The sequence below is a fragment of the Vitis vinifera genome, chromosome 9, assembly GCF_030704535.1.
Source record: "Vitis vinifera cultivar Pinot Noir 40024 chromosome 9, ASM3070453v1".
Lineage (NCBI taxonomy): Eukaryota > Viridiplantae > Streptophyta > Magnoliopsida > Vitales > Vitaceae > Vitis > Vitis vinifera.
The window spans coordinates 7,083,915-7,099,333 of record NC_081813.1 but is presented as its reverse complement, the minus strand read 5'-3'; the positions used below and the strand labels follow the sequence as shown (position 1 = coordinate 7,099,333).

The following is a 15,419-nucleotide window of genomic DNA, read 5'->3' as shown; positions in this document are numbered from 1 at the left end:
TTTTAAAAGAGTTATTTAAAAATAATTAAAAAGAACTAAAAGCTAAATACTATGTTTTCTAGTTCTAAGAACAAAAACCTATTTAGAAAACGGGTTTTCCCCTTCTTTTTTTTATTTAAAAAAAACAATTATTAATCAAAGCGCAAATACTTGCTCTTGAGTTTAATCAACTTTGTTAGTTTGAGCTATTGCTTAGGAGGTATTAAAGGTGTTTACATTACCTCCTTTACCCTTAATCTCCTCATTTGAATTGAAAACTTTTAAAACAACATTTCTTGGTTATTACTATTGCTTAAAGGGTATTTAGAGGTGCTTAGATGTCTTCTTTGACCTCTAATTAGTAATTCCCCTCTTGGAATTGTTAACACTTAAACTTGAACCCTTGAACCTAGATTTGGGCCACCATTGTCAAAGTTGCACAAGCTAAGAGGGTATTTGTTTTTTTTTGAATTTTTTGTTAAAAATAATTTGTTTTTAGATTTTCCGTTATTTCTTTTCTTACTTTTTTATGACTTATTATAAATATTTTAACTTTTTTTAAATGAAAAAAATGGCATACTTTTTTTTTTTACTTTTTAATACTTAATAAAAATAAAATATTACAAAAACGAACAACTTAATACTTAACACTATTAAATACTATCTAGTTTTAAGTTATATTTGAAATTACATGGAAAAAAAAAAAAAACAAACAACACCTAAGTATTTATCAAAATGCTAAATTTTAAAAATTAGCTTTTCGTTCCCAACAGTGTCACCATTGTTTTCTTATTATGTTTTCTTCCTTCCATTGACATATAATTTGCATACTATACTAATAAGTCAATACTACATCATATCCTTGATCTTTCCTTTCTCGTAGGGAAGTGAAAATAAACTTTTGATCATAATTCAATACCACACAAAACCAAGATAATCCCACAAGCCAATCTCCAATTATTATATATACAGACCATACCATATATAGCTTGCAGCATACTAATACCAAGTTGAAACAACTAAGGAGTAAACTCTAATTGAATTGCTAGTGTGATAGGCAATCGACAACAGGTTTCACATCCTGCGATCTCCCCTTGACATTGAAGCACTTAACCTTAGCCGCCTTCTTCGGATCCATGGTTCTCAAATTGATATTATCAAGCACAATGTTGGTGCAGGCAGCATTCTGACTACAAAGCAAAGACATGGCATCATCCCTAGTATAAGTCCCCCGGATCCCACTGTACGATACATCGCTCACCCGAACTGCGTCGCTCTTTGATGTTCAGAAAGAAATTGTTAGCAGATCATCAACTTAATTCAATGGAAAAACTAGAAGCTATTGCTGGTATTCTAGCGAGATAATTGTTTAGGTTTGGTTGAGACATTCACATAAGATCATGACTAGCTAATTGAAATCTTTCCTTACATTGTTCTTGCAACCTCCGCGGGGACAGTAAAATTGGTCGATGACAATGGGAGTGCCAACTTCTTGGACTTCAATGTTCTTGTATGAAATGTTCCTGACACGCCCCCGTCCTCCCTAGGAAAAAAAATTGAGAGTACAAATAAGTTATTCGCAAGCTTTCAAATTCGAAATTGACTGGTTACTTGCCTGCCATGTTTTGATCCTAACTCCAATCCCAGGTCCTTTAAATGTACAATCACTAACATCTACTTTTTCCACTGATTCATCAGGTTTTCCCGGATCTCCAAGCGCTCCAATACTGCAAAAATGTCAGAAATTCTTTGTTTTAATTATTTTTAAATAAAATAGAGTTAGTTGATTTTAAAAAATATTTTTAAAGTAAAAAGTATTTTTTTTAAAAAAAATTACATATTTGATGATAATTTTAGAAAATGTTTTTAATTTTTAAGTGTTAAAAATATTGGAAGTGTTTCATAAAATTATTACCAAAATGGCTTATAGATTATATTTGGTAATGATGTTAGGAAATATTTTTAATCTTTTTAATATTTGAAAGACAAAAATTTTTAAGTGATAAAAAAATTAGAAACGTTTCATAAAATCACTACAAACACACTTTATTAAAATGTGTTTGATAGTGATTTCAGGAAATATTTTTAACACTTGAAAATTTTGATCATTCAAGTGTTAAAAATGTGATAAATATTTTATAAAATCATTGTCATACACATTATAAATGTTTGACAAAATTTAAGGAACACTCTTAAAAATAAAAAATAAAAAAATCACTTAATATATTGTAAAATCACTTATAGTTTTCTAAAAAAATATTGTGTAAAAACACTTCAATGGAAACATTGTCAAATGTACTATTAGAAGTGTAGCGAACAATAATCACCTAATCCCATGACTAGGTGCACATGTCATGCCCTTTATTTTGATATTGGAAGAACCCGCACTAATAGCGATACAGTCGTCACCTACAAAGATATTAACTTGTAACAACAAAATAACAATAACAACGACAAGAGAAACATACGTTGAAAATCAATTAAAAGGAAACAAATAATTATAAAAAGCAAAATTTATATCCTTTTTATTTTAAGAAATGAGAGGGAGAAGACCAAGAAATACATATGAATTCAATGGTTTTATTATTTTGTTGCTCTTGGAGGGGCAAAGAGACTGCAAATTTACCAGTTGAAATGTGAGAGCGCTGTACTCGTACATTCTTTGAGCTAGCAATATTGATACCGTCTGTATTAGGGCTATCCTCAGGGGCGATTACTTTGATCTTAGAGATCAATGCACCATGGCATTTGGTGATAACAATGTGTTGTTTTTGGCTGTTGAGATGGGTCAATCCTTTAAGCACCATGCCTGGACACTCATAAAATTTCAGTGCCTGTCATCGCCAATAACACATATCATCAAGTCTTAATCCTTTTGTTACAAAAAAAGATGTTTTTTTAAAGAAAATTCATACATATGACAAAATTTAGAAATCATTTTTAAAACGTCGAAAACCTACCTTTCTATAATATTTCATGAAGAAATATTTGATAAATGACGGTCTTAAAAACACTTTTAGAGATAACACTTTCATTAAAAACACTTTTTACTTACGGCTGGTCTAAAGTCACTGTCATGCTGTTGCCACCAAGCAGACCCTTTGCCGTCGATGGATCCCTTTCCCCACAGAGTAAGCCCTTTCACCTTATGGAAGAGAAGCCAATAGTTACCGTTGAATGCCCTTTTGTTGGTAGATGCTACGAGTTTTCCCAATACCTAAGGGTAGATTAGATAGTCATGGAAAAGGTAAGCATATGGTGCTTTATTTGAACAAAGCAAATACTGCTTATTTGTTTACTGGGTTTGTAAATTGATCACCTGAACAGTGATACGAGAGGCTTTGCATGGGCCGCTAAATTTCACAGGCTTCAGTAAGAATGTCTTCGGTGGTATGATAAGGTGAGCATCATGTGATTGACCATGGCAGACTGCAGACCATGCCTTCATAAATGCCTGCACAATAAAATTTTTGTATTGTACCCCTATTAATCAGTTAATTAGCTAGGAAAGAGGATCTTCTCAGCTTTGTCTTCTACTATGAAAACGAATATGGTAATAATATATATATATATATATATATATATATTGAGGATTATTTGATTAAAATGATTCATGAAAACTTAATTTTTGAAATTTGACTCTTTATATTTTTTTTGTCTTATTTTGACAAAAATGTCCTTATTATTTTTTTAATAAAAATAACTTTTAGTTTGAAAACCTACATATAAATACTTAAAATGATAAATGACATTTATATAAAAAAAAAACCGGTTATTCTAAAAAGAAAAAAAAAATCTGAAGAGTTAGATTCACAATTTAGGAATTATTTCATCCATTTTAACTAAATATTATATATATATATATATAAACATTTTACCTTCTCATATCTTGATCGGTTTAATTCACTTAATTGGGCCAAAATATAATTGAATTGGTTAGACTGACAACCCAATCACTAGATCGATGAGCCCTTCTTCTTCTTTTTGAAAAAAAAAAAAAACTCATTTCAAAGCTCAATATTTAAGGGTCTATTTGGGAAGTGGTGAAAAATTCTTCTTCTATTTGCAAACGGTCCATAATAATTTAATACCTAGTAGAATAACAATTCACTTGTCCTTAGTAAAACATTTCAAAATAAAATAAATTTTCCATTACTTGATGTGAATAATTAAATAAAAATTAATTAAAATATTAAAAAAAAAAAAGCACTTAAAATTGAAAAATAAGATAAAAGCTAAATAAAATAGTTCACTTTAATTTTGATTTGTATCCTCACTAACATTATTCACATGATGAGTAATAGTACATGTATATTTTTTGTTATTTTTGATAATAAAACCGTTATTTTCAATTAAACCAATGATTTGCCTCATGTTAAAATGGTGGATTTGTTTTCAAGTGATTTTTTTTTTGTTGTTAAGTGTGGAATCTTAATACTAAGTCAACATGGTCAGTTAAAAGATAACCAAATTAACGTACTTTATTCTATTTATTTGAACAAATAACCTTAATTAACAAAAATAAGTAAATACGGTGATACAATTAATATAATAAAATAATATAAAAATTCTAAATATATAGAAAAATTAAGAAAATTTTTACCATAAAAGAAATAATAATAATAATGATGACTTAAGAGTTGTGCTTTTAGTCTTAAAAATATTTTTTGAAAAAGAAAATTAAATGTTGGATTAACCATTTTTAACATAAAAAGTGGAGAGAGAGAGAGAGAGAGAGAGAGAGAGAGAGAGAGAAATCTTGTTAACGTTAAATTTTAGTTGTACGTTTTAATCAAAGCAAAACTAACGTCGGAAAAGAACCGAAATGTCTTTCACAATAGATTAGGGAAAGGGAGGGACAATTACTTTGGAATCATCTGTTTTTCCATTGCCAACAGCTCCATAGCTCACCACATTGAAAGAAGGACTGAGTAGAGAATTTGTCATAATGCTCATTCCAGATGTTGACATGCACAAAATCAAGAAGAAGGGGAGAAGGTCCTGCATCCACCATAACCCATACCCTACTATGAGCCCATATAAATTATGCTTGTAAAATCTAAAGAAAAGAAAAAATGAAGTAAGTAATTCTATATATAGCAGAAAAGAAATCAAATACTCTCTTTTTCTTTGGCTCCCCTTGGTTTACTACCTGAACGATCACTGTGCTTGGCAACATATCAAGGTTATAAGTTTGGAACTAGGTTGAAGCTTGCTGTGATCACTAAAACCTAGCTGAGCAGGAGCTCTTTCAGCTCCATATTCATGAGTGAGATGCTAGACATTCTATCTGACGGTAAGCTAAACAACCACAATGCTGTTTTTATCAATAACATGTTTCTCTTTCCACTTTTGTAGCTTGACAATCTATCAGACAATACTCTCTTTCTCCAATTTAACTTAATTTTTCTTTCTTTCTGCAACTTGATTTTCATAGCTTAACATCAGAAAATGGGGACAACCAGAAAAGCAGAATGGCCAAAAAGAAAAGAAAATGAATACCATCTGTGATACTGTTGTCATGGACCTGAAAATGGCTGGCGGATATGAATTGTATATGGTGAGATGTTTGTATGGACTGTTGGACTGTTGAAGCTTTTGCAGTGGAAGAAGTGGATGCAATGATTGGGGAGGACAAGTCCTGCCTTTATGTTATCAAGAAAGCCCTATATTTTCTTGACGGTTTCAAATTAATGCTATATTTACTCAGACTTCGTCTTATACTGTTTCTCCAATTAGAGCGTTGGGAATAACAGTCCAAGCATAAAAAATGGTTTCCTCTTTTCAAGTGCCAACAGCTCAGATGACCTAGTCATTCTCCAAAATAATCTCATCACAAAACCTACTTTCTGCTACGTACTGAAAGTCATCACCATCCAGGCAAAGCCTTGTTACGGTTGAATTGTGTGTTCGCCTCCAATGTCACTGATAGGGGTCTTTTATACTTTTTTTATGTGTTGTTTTGGAGAAGATTAAATAACAAAATAATAGTAGATACCTTGGTTGAAGGTTTAATGGTGAAGGAAGGGATGCTACGCACTGGTAATGTGGAGATCATGGTGTAAGGAAATTTGATGTCAAACTCAACAGGTAGAGAAGATTCATATCAATAGATCAGTTCTACGATTTTGTACAACTATTCAATACCCAACACACCAAAGTTTATACCATACACCAACAAGGGTTAAATCCAACACAGTTTTTGCAGATTTGGGTCGAGTGAAATTGTGTTTTAATCAAATTCGTATCAAGTGTAATTTGGGATGAGTGTAATTGTGTTTAGTCAAATTCGAATCTATAATTTGGGTCGAGTTTAATTATGCTTTGATCAAATTCGTATCATGTCTACTTACAAATACCATACGACTATCAGCATGTCCCGATAGTACTTTCACATGACATGAACACGAATTTGGCCTCTAATTAACTTATTTATAAATTTAATTATTCACTTCACTCGTATTTAACTCATTTTAAAATTTATTTTTGAATAAATAAGTCAATTAATTATTATTAGGATGGAAGATTAATAATATAGACTTACACAAAACCTAGGTTGAAAAGTCAATCATATGAACTTATATAAGACCCAATTTAACTTAATTGTTAAATGGTTCAAATAAGTTCCACATTTATTTAATTTATATTTTTAATTTAAGTATCATTTTTGTTGTGTTTGGGTCGAGTTGTTTCTTCGAATGCATAAGTTTTTTCTAACAACAAAAATATAACTTATTAACACAAATTGTCACTCGCAACATCACGGACTTTGGTGATTACTTATGATGATTCAAACTTGAGGTTAATTTGGTAAAACTAAAACGTTAACACTTAATGATGATTTAATTCATATTTTACTAAATTTATTTGTGTAAAATTTATTATTTTATATTTATTTAAGTCATTAAATTATTAAATCTATTTATCAAATGTGGCCTGATTTTGCCATTTTATTTTTGCCTTTTGGGTGGGATATTGTAAGAATGAGATCTCTAGATTCTTTAAACGCCATAAATTCTTTATGCTTACTTTTTATTAGTATCATAAGAGTGAAAATATGCAACAAAGTAGGCATAAAAGAAACAAATAAACCAATTTCCACTCATTGTGGATGATAAATATTTAAAAATAAATACCAGTCAAAGAATATAAATTTATCTCCCAAAATAATAGATAGGACAGATTGAGATTCTGTTTTGTAGGAATTGAGATTCTGTTTTGTAGGAAGCTTTTGTATCCTAAAAAGTGTTTTTTTTTAAATATATATATTAGGGGGTCTATGGCATGTTTTTTTTTTAAAACTTGTTTTTAAAATAAAGAATAAAAAATAGTTTTTAAAAGCAAGTTTTAAAAAAACATGGTCAAACAAACTATATTTTCCTTTTGTTTTTAGAAACCAGTGAAAACAACTCATATTTGTTTTCTAAAAATTATTTTTTATTTCATTTTATTTTTAAAAATTGTTTCCAGAAAACGACGATCAAATAGTATTAAAAAAAATTTTAAAACAAGTTTTTATTTTTGAAAACAAAAAAATATTTTTATATCATATTGTCAAATATGCTTTAATTGTTTGTTAAATTTTTGGAAACATTTTCAAAAATATGAAAAATCATTTATAATATTAAAAAATCACTTATAGTGGTTTTAAAAAAAATATTTGGTTGGTGATTATCTTAAAAATATTTTTAGAGGAAACACTTCTATTAAAAACAATTCCAGTAAAAACACTGCCAAACCCACATTAAGTTGTTTTCCTTATGTATGAAATTCATATTTGGTAGTACAAATTAAGACATACACTTTTGCTAATATTTGGATTTTTTTTTTTTTTTTTGTGATATTTGTTCTTACAAGTTTACGTGATATGTCAAGAATGGCTGTTAGGTGGAATATTTGGGAAGAATGAATATGGGCCCACCTAATAAAACTAATTTCATATCAATTTGGTCAATTAAAATGGTCAAGTAACCTATGAGAGTCCTAGGAAAATTAGGAAAAATAAGTGGGGTTAGTTATTTATCTTATATTATCCTTATATAATTTTAAGATCATATCCTTATAATATGCAACATATGCCTTAAAATTGAATCTATCCTTAGATAACCAATTGTCTACATGGATTTTGTAATCCTTAGTAGAATTGTTTGTGATCATCTTCTTACATGGCTGCAGCTATGATCTACCCTTTGGTTTGCCTTAGACCTTATTAATCCTTAGTAGACTTAAAAGAAAGGGCCCCTAAGAGTGATATTGGTACACTATACACTAGCTATGAATTCGAGTCCAAAATTGACCAAGGGTCAGATTAGTGGACTATGAGTGATTTCCCTGCAGAAATACATCATTACATTATTATGGATCTAAAATGATGATTTTTCTCTTTTTCCAACTTATCATTGGTTAACAAATTGATGCTTCTTTTTGACATTCTTTTTTTTTTTTTTTGGTATATGTTATCTATGCTCTTATATTAAGCTAGGTCCTCAATGATGATTAGTAATTTTTATTTTGTTGGTTTAAACTCTCTTTGTATAATAAAATATCTTGGACCTTTAAATAGTGGGTGTGACGTGCATTATCGATTGTTATTTTGATGAAACCCTTGTATTTCCGATTCTACAATATTGGTAGCAACTAATATTAATATTATATTGGGTAGTAAAAATCTAATTAAATGTTCTAAAAGAGTTAACATTATGCCACTAGTAATATATGATTTCATGTGAACGATTAGCATTCTATTAAATCCAAAAAAATCCAACATGATTCCCTATGATAAATAATTATGCAACTTATTATAAAGTCACATAAACATATATTACAAAATTAGAAGCTTGTTTTTTTTTATCTATTAACTAGTCTATCTATATCCCTTAAGGATAATATGACATGTTGTGCAAATTGTTATTTGAAAGAGACAATTTTTCTATTATTAGTAAAAGGAAAACCAACTCCAAAAGAAAATGTGTAATTTCTTCTTGGATTTTAGAAGAACAATATTAAATTTTTTGGAATATTTTTATTATGGTACAAGTGAATATGAGTTGATGTCCTCTAATGAGATTAAACTAATACTAAAATAAATAAATAAAAATTATATAGGAAGTGTGATAAATTGATGTTTTAGTAAAACAATGAGGCCTCCTGAAGCATTGCACACACGTTGGCTTAAAAAGATATACTTCCCAAAAGTAGTTTGGAGATTGTAGTCAAAATGTTGGGAAAGCATATCCAAGAGACCTTTTAAAGACGTCGATTGATGCATTATGCTTTGATCAGTGTTAAATAGTGTTCTTATTGTAATTTTCCTAATTAATTTAACAAAAGGAGCTTTATATTATATTTTTTGTCCCTAGAAGTCTAGTATATAGTGATCAGACTTGTGAGAATCCACATTTAAGCTAAATATTTTCTTTATAGATTAGCTATTCCTATTTTATTAATCTTTGTGTTGGTGCAAAATTGACGGTTTTTATGCATGCATGATTTCTTGATGAAGAAAGATATGAGAGCATTCTCCTTGGCATAGCGCACTTTACCTAGACTATACCGACACTTTTGAACATCATATTACTTTGGCACTTTTGAGTATTAAATTACTCTTTAACACATTTGAACATCAAATTACTCTTATCTGCCCATGTATCATACTAGTTGGTTCACCTTAACATAATGCCTTAGATACGATATTTTGCTACATCAATCATACTTAAGGTTCTAAAAAAATGGAAGAATTATTTTTCCATTTAGACTAAGTTTGATTGACCAAATGTAATATGAGATAAGATAATATCATATCTCATATTTGGTCTTATATATATATATATATATATATATAGTGGATCATAAATTTATTTCTATTATCATTTTTAAAATTTTATATTACTTATTTGAAAAAAAAAAATTTCATTTAAAAGAAATTAAATTTTTAATAAAAGAAAAGGTGATAATACAACCTAAAATAATACTAATAGACAATATTATTCAACATGGAAAATGTTTTTATATATTGAACAATATGATACACTATTTTTAAATTTTTGAATTTAAGATATTTTAATAATAAATGAGTAAAAAGTTATTTAGTGAATTATAATATAATGCACTTAACCGTATAGATGTTATCTGTTTTAAACTTAAAGGGACTCTTATGACTTAAAAACATGTCTACATGGTTGTGAGTAAGTCGTTACAAATATTATTAGAGTTAATTCTTGACCCTGATGTGATATTTTTTTTGTAATGTCTCATATTAGATAAGAGAGAAAGTTCCCAACGCTATATATAAGAGAAAAAGTTCTTAATGCTCCCTACTATATATACAGGTTTTAAAGTTGTGAGAATCTTTTGAATTCAGTATATAGTCTATATGATTTCCATCTTATTATTATTATTATTTTTATCCTACATAAAATATAAAATTCAAATATTGTATCTAATTAAAAATAATGTCCTTATATATGTATGTCCTAATTTACCCAAATGCTCCTTAAAAAAGAAAATTTTAAAAATATGAATTTTTTAAAAATGCAAAAATATTAAAATACCATTCAAACCAAATTCTGTACATACAGAACTAGTATCAATCCTCATTTGCAAGCTCTGAGTTTTCAAGAGTGATGGCGCCACTGGGTTCTACACGAGGTGACACAGACCAGGTTCGTGTATGGTGATTCTCAATTGATTTTTTTTCTTTAGGGTTTGGTGAATTTTCATTTTTTTTGAGCGAGAAGAAGCAAATTCTGGATTATATATATTTTTATGCAATTTTCCATTTCCAAGTAATTGGAGGCTTAGTTTCACTAGGGCGAATAGTTGTGTTAGACAATATGTTTCAATTCAATTCCCTTTATGATTTTGTGAATTTCTTCCCCCGTTTGTGTGTTTGGCTGTTGGGAACAAGGAAGAGAGGAATCTTCCTCCGTGTGTGTGTTTGGTTGTTGGCAACAAAGAAGAAAATGAGAGGAAGCGCAAATTTTGGATTCTATGTTTTTGCTGCACAATTCAGTAGCCATGTGAAATGAGTAGTCTTGTTAGAAAAGGAATAAGTGAAAGGGAGAGAGAAACTCAAACTGTAATCACTCTCAAACTTCTCAGCTGATTTTTGCTGGTCTAGGTCACCAACAGGCCTATTTTCTTTCAGTACCTTACTTGATAGTGGCATCAGGAAGCTCAAGTTAAGCTGAATCTCCAATGTTAGTGAAAGGAAATCAGCTACTAGATGCAAGGTTCAGCCTCAATAGTTGGTCTTGCGTCATGGATTGGTAATTGGTAAACTGAATATGAATTTGTTGCTTATTAGTTAGGAATCATGAAGTCTCCGATAATGGTTCTTTTCATTTCATCCAATGTGTGACATCTCTAAATCCTTTACTTTTGTAAAAATTAAAATTGTAGTTGCTTAATTCATTCACCCTTGCCATTCTGTTAAGATTGGCCTCTGCATGGTATAGCTTCTGAATGTCTTTTCTCCCATACCTAGGACAGCAATTATTCAAGTTATTTACCTAATTATTTAGGTATTTGAATTGGCATTGGAATTTTCATTGAAATAGGCACACCTAATTTGAATCCCTTGTTGAAATTTTCTTGCCTTTCTTGTCCAAAGCTGAAAGCAAGAATTGGTGTTGCAGGATGAGGCTAAGATTCTCCTTTTAGGGTGGTCCCTTAATCCCTTATGGAAGTACTTATTCCATGTGAACTTGAGGAATGGATAATAAAAACACAAGCACTGAAGTTGGACGTGAGCTAAAGGATCCACTTCTTGACTATAAGCAGTCCAACATGTTTTGCTTGTTTGTTTGTTTGGGCCCCCCCTTTTTTTTGTTGGCCTACTGCATAAGCAGAAAGTTTTTACAGACTTCCATTTTCTCTGGGGTAATAAAGAATGATACTCATTTTCAAGCCCTGGAGTCTCTCTTTTGGTGATATTGTTATCTTGTGAAAAGGCTTCGGAGTTTAAGAGTAGCTCTGCATTTATAACCATGTTAAGTGAATGAATGAAAGAAAATTGGGAAAGTTGGTATACCTTTCTCCATATACTTACACAAAAACAGAACTAATAATAGTAGAAGATTAGAGACAAGAAACTTGCATTAAACGGGGTCATAACATTTATACCCTTTTTTAGTTGGAGAATACCCTAAAAACACACATTTAATTGCACACGGATCTAATTTACTTCTAAGATGGTTGTGCACTTGAGCAAATGTAGTGCAACAAAACACCTTTAAAGGTAATGAAGTGAACAATTTAGTGTGTGGATAAAATTGTTGAAAAACATCCAATGTAATTTGAAATTGTAGGATCATTGTAGGCATACAATTTATCTAATATGAGTTTGTAAGAACAACTTCTCCCCAAAAATGTTTTGGAACCTTAGTGGTAAACATAATTGCTTGTGCAACTTTCAATAAATGTCTTTTTTTTCCTTTCACCAATTCCATTTTGTTGTGGCATGTCAAAACATGTTGATTGGTGAATAATTCCATTTTGTAAACGATACTCTCCTAAAATCTTTGAAAAATACTTTTTTCCCTTATCTATTTTAAGCCCCTTAATTTTTGCTTGAAATTGGATTTGAACCATACCACAAAAGTCTTTTAAAGATTTTTCCACCTCAAACTTTTCCTTTAGTAAATACAACCAACATAAATGAGTGTGATCATTAATAAAGTTAACAAACCATTTTGTTCCAAAAATGTTAGTGACACGTGAGGGACCCCACACATCACTATGAATAAGAACAAAAGGTGTGGATTTTTTATAAGGTTTTATAGGAAAATGAGACCTATCGTGCTTAGTTAGTTTGCAAACCTCATATTGAAATAAAGATGGTTTTTTTTCTTTAAACAACGAAGGAAAGAATTTTTGCAAATAATAAAAACTAGGATGCCCTGATCTATAATACCATAGCATTATTTCATTCTTAATAGTTCGAGAAGAGACTTTATTTACTACTTGAGCTTGTCTCTCTAGAATGACATTATCAGTAAAGTAGTACAACCTGTCAACTTCTTTAGCACTGCCAATCTTCATCCCCGAAGCCAAGTCTTGGAAATCACAATGAGTAGGAAAGAATTTAGTTACACAATTATTGTCTTTGGTGAACTTACTAATGGAAAACGGATTACAAGAAAGGTTAGGCATATGTAAAACAGAATTTAGCACAGGTGCTTTAGAAATATGAATAAATCCCTTTCTTACAATTGAAGACAAAGAACCATGAACTATTCTTACCTCTTGGCTACCAGAACATGGAGTATACAATGGAAATAATTGTGAACAACCAAACATATGATTTGTTGCTCCTGAATCTAGATTCAAGGAGCTTTTGCTTTAGAAGAAACACTTAAGGCAAATAAGAAATTACCTTTTTGAGCAAGGGAGCTGAAAGGATTTGGAGTTGGATTATTTTGTGATTGGTTAATAAACCTGTGTAGAAGCTCTAGTTGTTCCTTTGTGAAGGGTTGAGTCTCAGCTCCTCTAAGATTGCTTGATTGTGAGTTTTTAGCCTGAAAAGCATGGTTGTTTCTCTCCAGAAAGTGATTGTTTTTAGCAGGCTTCCCATGAATTTTCCAGCATGTTTCCCTGGTATGTCTGGTTTTATTATAATAATCATGCCATACTTTAATCTTTTCTCCTTCTTTCCTAGAGTTTTTCTGATTGGCAACAAGGGCAGTTTCAAGTGTTGCTGTCAATAAGGCTGAGTTTTCTACATTTTGGCCAGTTTGTTGGCCATTCATCATAACATTCCTCCCACTTTCTTCTCTTTTAATACATGCAAAAACCTCTTGTACAGATTGGAGAGGTTTTCTTCCAAGAATTCTCCCCCTTGCTTCATTAAGCTCCGAGTTTAATCTTGCCAAAAATTCAAAAACACTCTTTTTCCAACAACCTCTTGAACTGGGCAACGTCTCTTGCATTCTCCCATTCAGCTTCATGATACTGATCTAACTCTTGCCAGAGACCCTTAAGAATACCATAGTATTTCATGACCTCTTGAGCTCCTTGCTTTGTTTCATGAATTCAGGGTTTAATCTCATATACTTGAGCTGAATTGCCTAAATTTGAGAATATCTCATTGACTGCATCCCACATTTCTTTTGTTGTTGATAAGAACGAACATGTCTTTCCAATTTCCGGATCATTGTGTTAACAAGCCAGGCCATCATCATTGAGTTTTCGGCCTCACATGTTTGAAATGCAGCCTCATCTACTTTTTCTGGTGGTTGTGCCATGTTAAGGAGCATGATATGCATATTGAACCAAAATCTTGCAAGCTTAAGATTTTAGGAAAATTGGTAGTTTAACATGGTGTTAGAGTTTGGTTTGGTAAGAGGTCATGCATTCGAGCTGCTTCTCTACAATTTGCATGTTTATTTCCCCATTTGCATGTCTGTAAGTTAAAAAAAAAAGCTATTTGCTTTTGTTTGTCTCTATCTCCCCTATCTCTATGTCTCTCCATGTGCGGGGATGGGGCTGCACGTGAGGGAGGGTGTTAAGGACCATGATATGCGTATTGAACCTAAATCTTTCAAGCTTAAGCTTTTAGGAAAATTGGTAGTTCAACAATTTATTTAGCCAAGCACAATTATTCATATCCGAGCATCAAAATTGCAGTCAAACAAGAAGTCATATATCACATGTAATTAATTCTTGCAATAAATTAAATTAATCAAGAAACAAATTGGAAATTAGAACAAGGGCCACTACGTGACAAGTGTTTAGTGCATTTCTCTATAGTTGTCTTGCTATTTGGATTTATTTTCGTGTGAAATGGAAACATTTTGAAGTCACTGATAATAAAATTGAAGAGAGAAGATAACATTTGAAGGTCTTTAGTGGGGAATTGGGAGCATGGATTTCTGTATATTTCGTTTATGCTTAGAGACACTGGTCTGAATTTCTGCTAATTTTAGTAGATTTCCTAAGGTCTGATGTGAGATATATTTTCATATCTTTTTATTTATTTATTTTATTATTATTATCTTTTTACTCTTTGTCATTGTGTGAATAGAGTTATGCTATAGTGGACTTTGCTAATTGACTGAATATCCATAGTGAAAAGTTTCACTTACTTTTCAGGATACAATTAGCAAGATTGTCTCTTTTATTGGAGTTACTCTTTATATGCATTGTTGGTCTAATATTGCTTAGCTAAATTTAGCATGTTCTTTTAACTTATTTGTCTTTCTTGCTTCGACAGGTCCTCATAGACAAGAACTTGTTTGTGAGAACATTAGTATTAAACAGGCCTAGACAATTGAATGCCCTCTCCTCTCAAATGGTATGTCAAGAGCTTATTGGGTACTTTATTTTCCAATCCTTAGCTGCATATTACATTGTTATGTAATTCAACCATCAATTGCATTGCCTATATATATTATTTGCTCTTTTTCTGTTTCTTGTTGTGCATATAGGTTATTTGCTGTGGT

At 30.7% G+C, this 15,419-nt stretch overlaps 2 protein-coding genes across 3 annotated transcripts in view; one reads left to right on the top strand and one right to left on the bottom strand.

The window, feature by feature from the left end:
- Positions 1 to 903: 903 nt before the first annotated feature.
- LOC100257567 (probable polygalacturonase At3g15720) lies at positions 904 to 5,577 on the bottom strand. The gene is made up of 8 exons (XM_059739552.1): positions 5,482 to 5,577; positions 4,846 to 4,980; positions 3,299 to 3,433; positions 3,035 to 3,196; positions 2,606 to 2,813; positions 2,307 to 2,388; positions 1,409 to 1,706; positions 904 to 1,255 (listed from the first exon to the last, which is right to left on the bottom strand). The coding sequence occupies exons 1-7, from the start codon at positions 5,500 to 5,502 to the stop codon at positions 1,553 to 1,555; spliced, it is 897 nt and encodes a 298-aa protein (XP_059595535.1). The 5' UTR covers positions 5,503 to 5,577; the 3' UTR covers positions 904 to 1,255; positions 1,409 to 1,552.
- A 4,921-nt stretch (positions 5,578 to 10,498) lies between these two features.
- The window catches only part of LOC100256133 (3-hydroxyisobutyryl-CoA hydrolase 1), a 42,032-nt gene continuing 37,111 nt past the window's right edge, over positions 10,499 to 15,419 (top strand). Inside the window, exons 1-2 of one of the 2 annotated variants that reach the window (XM_002264706.4) lie at positions 10,499 to 10,640; positions 15,191 to 15,271. In XM_002264706.4, coding sequence (XP_002264742.1) covers positions 10,602 to 10,640; positions 15,191 to 15,271 — 120 coding nt within the window. In that variant the 5' untranslated portion in view covers positions 10,499 to 10,601. Of the gene's footprint in view, positions 10,641 to 11,122; positions 11,247 to 15,190; positions 15,272 to 15,419 lie in introns of those variants that run through there. The other variant, XM_010656506.3, reaches the window with a different exon arrangement.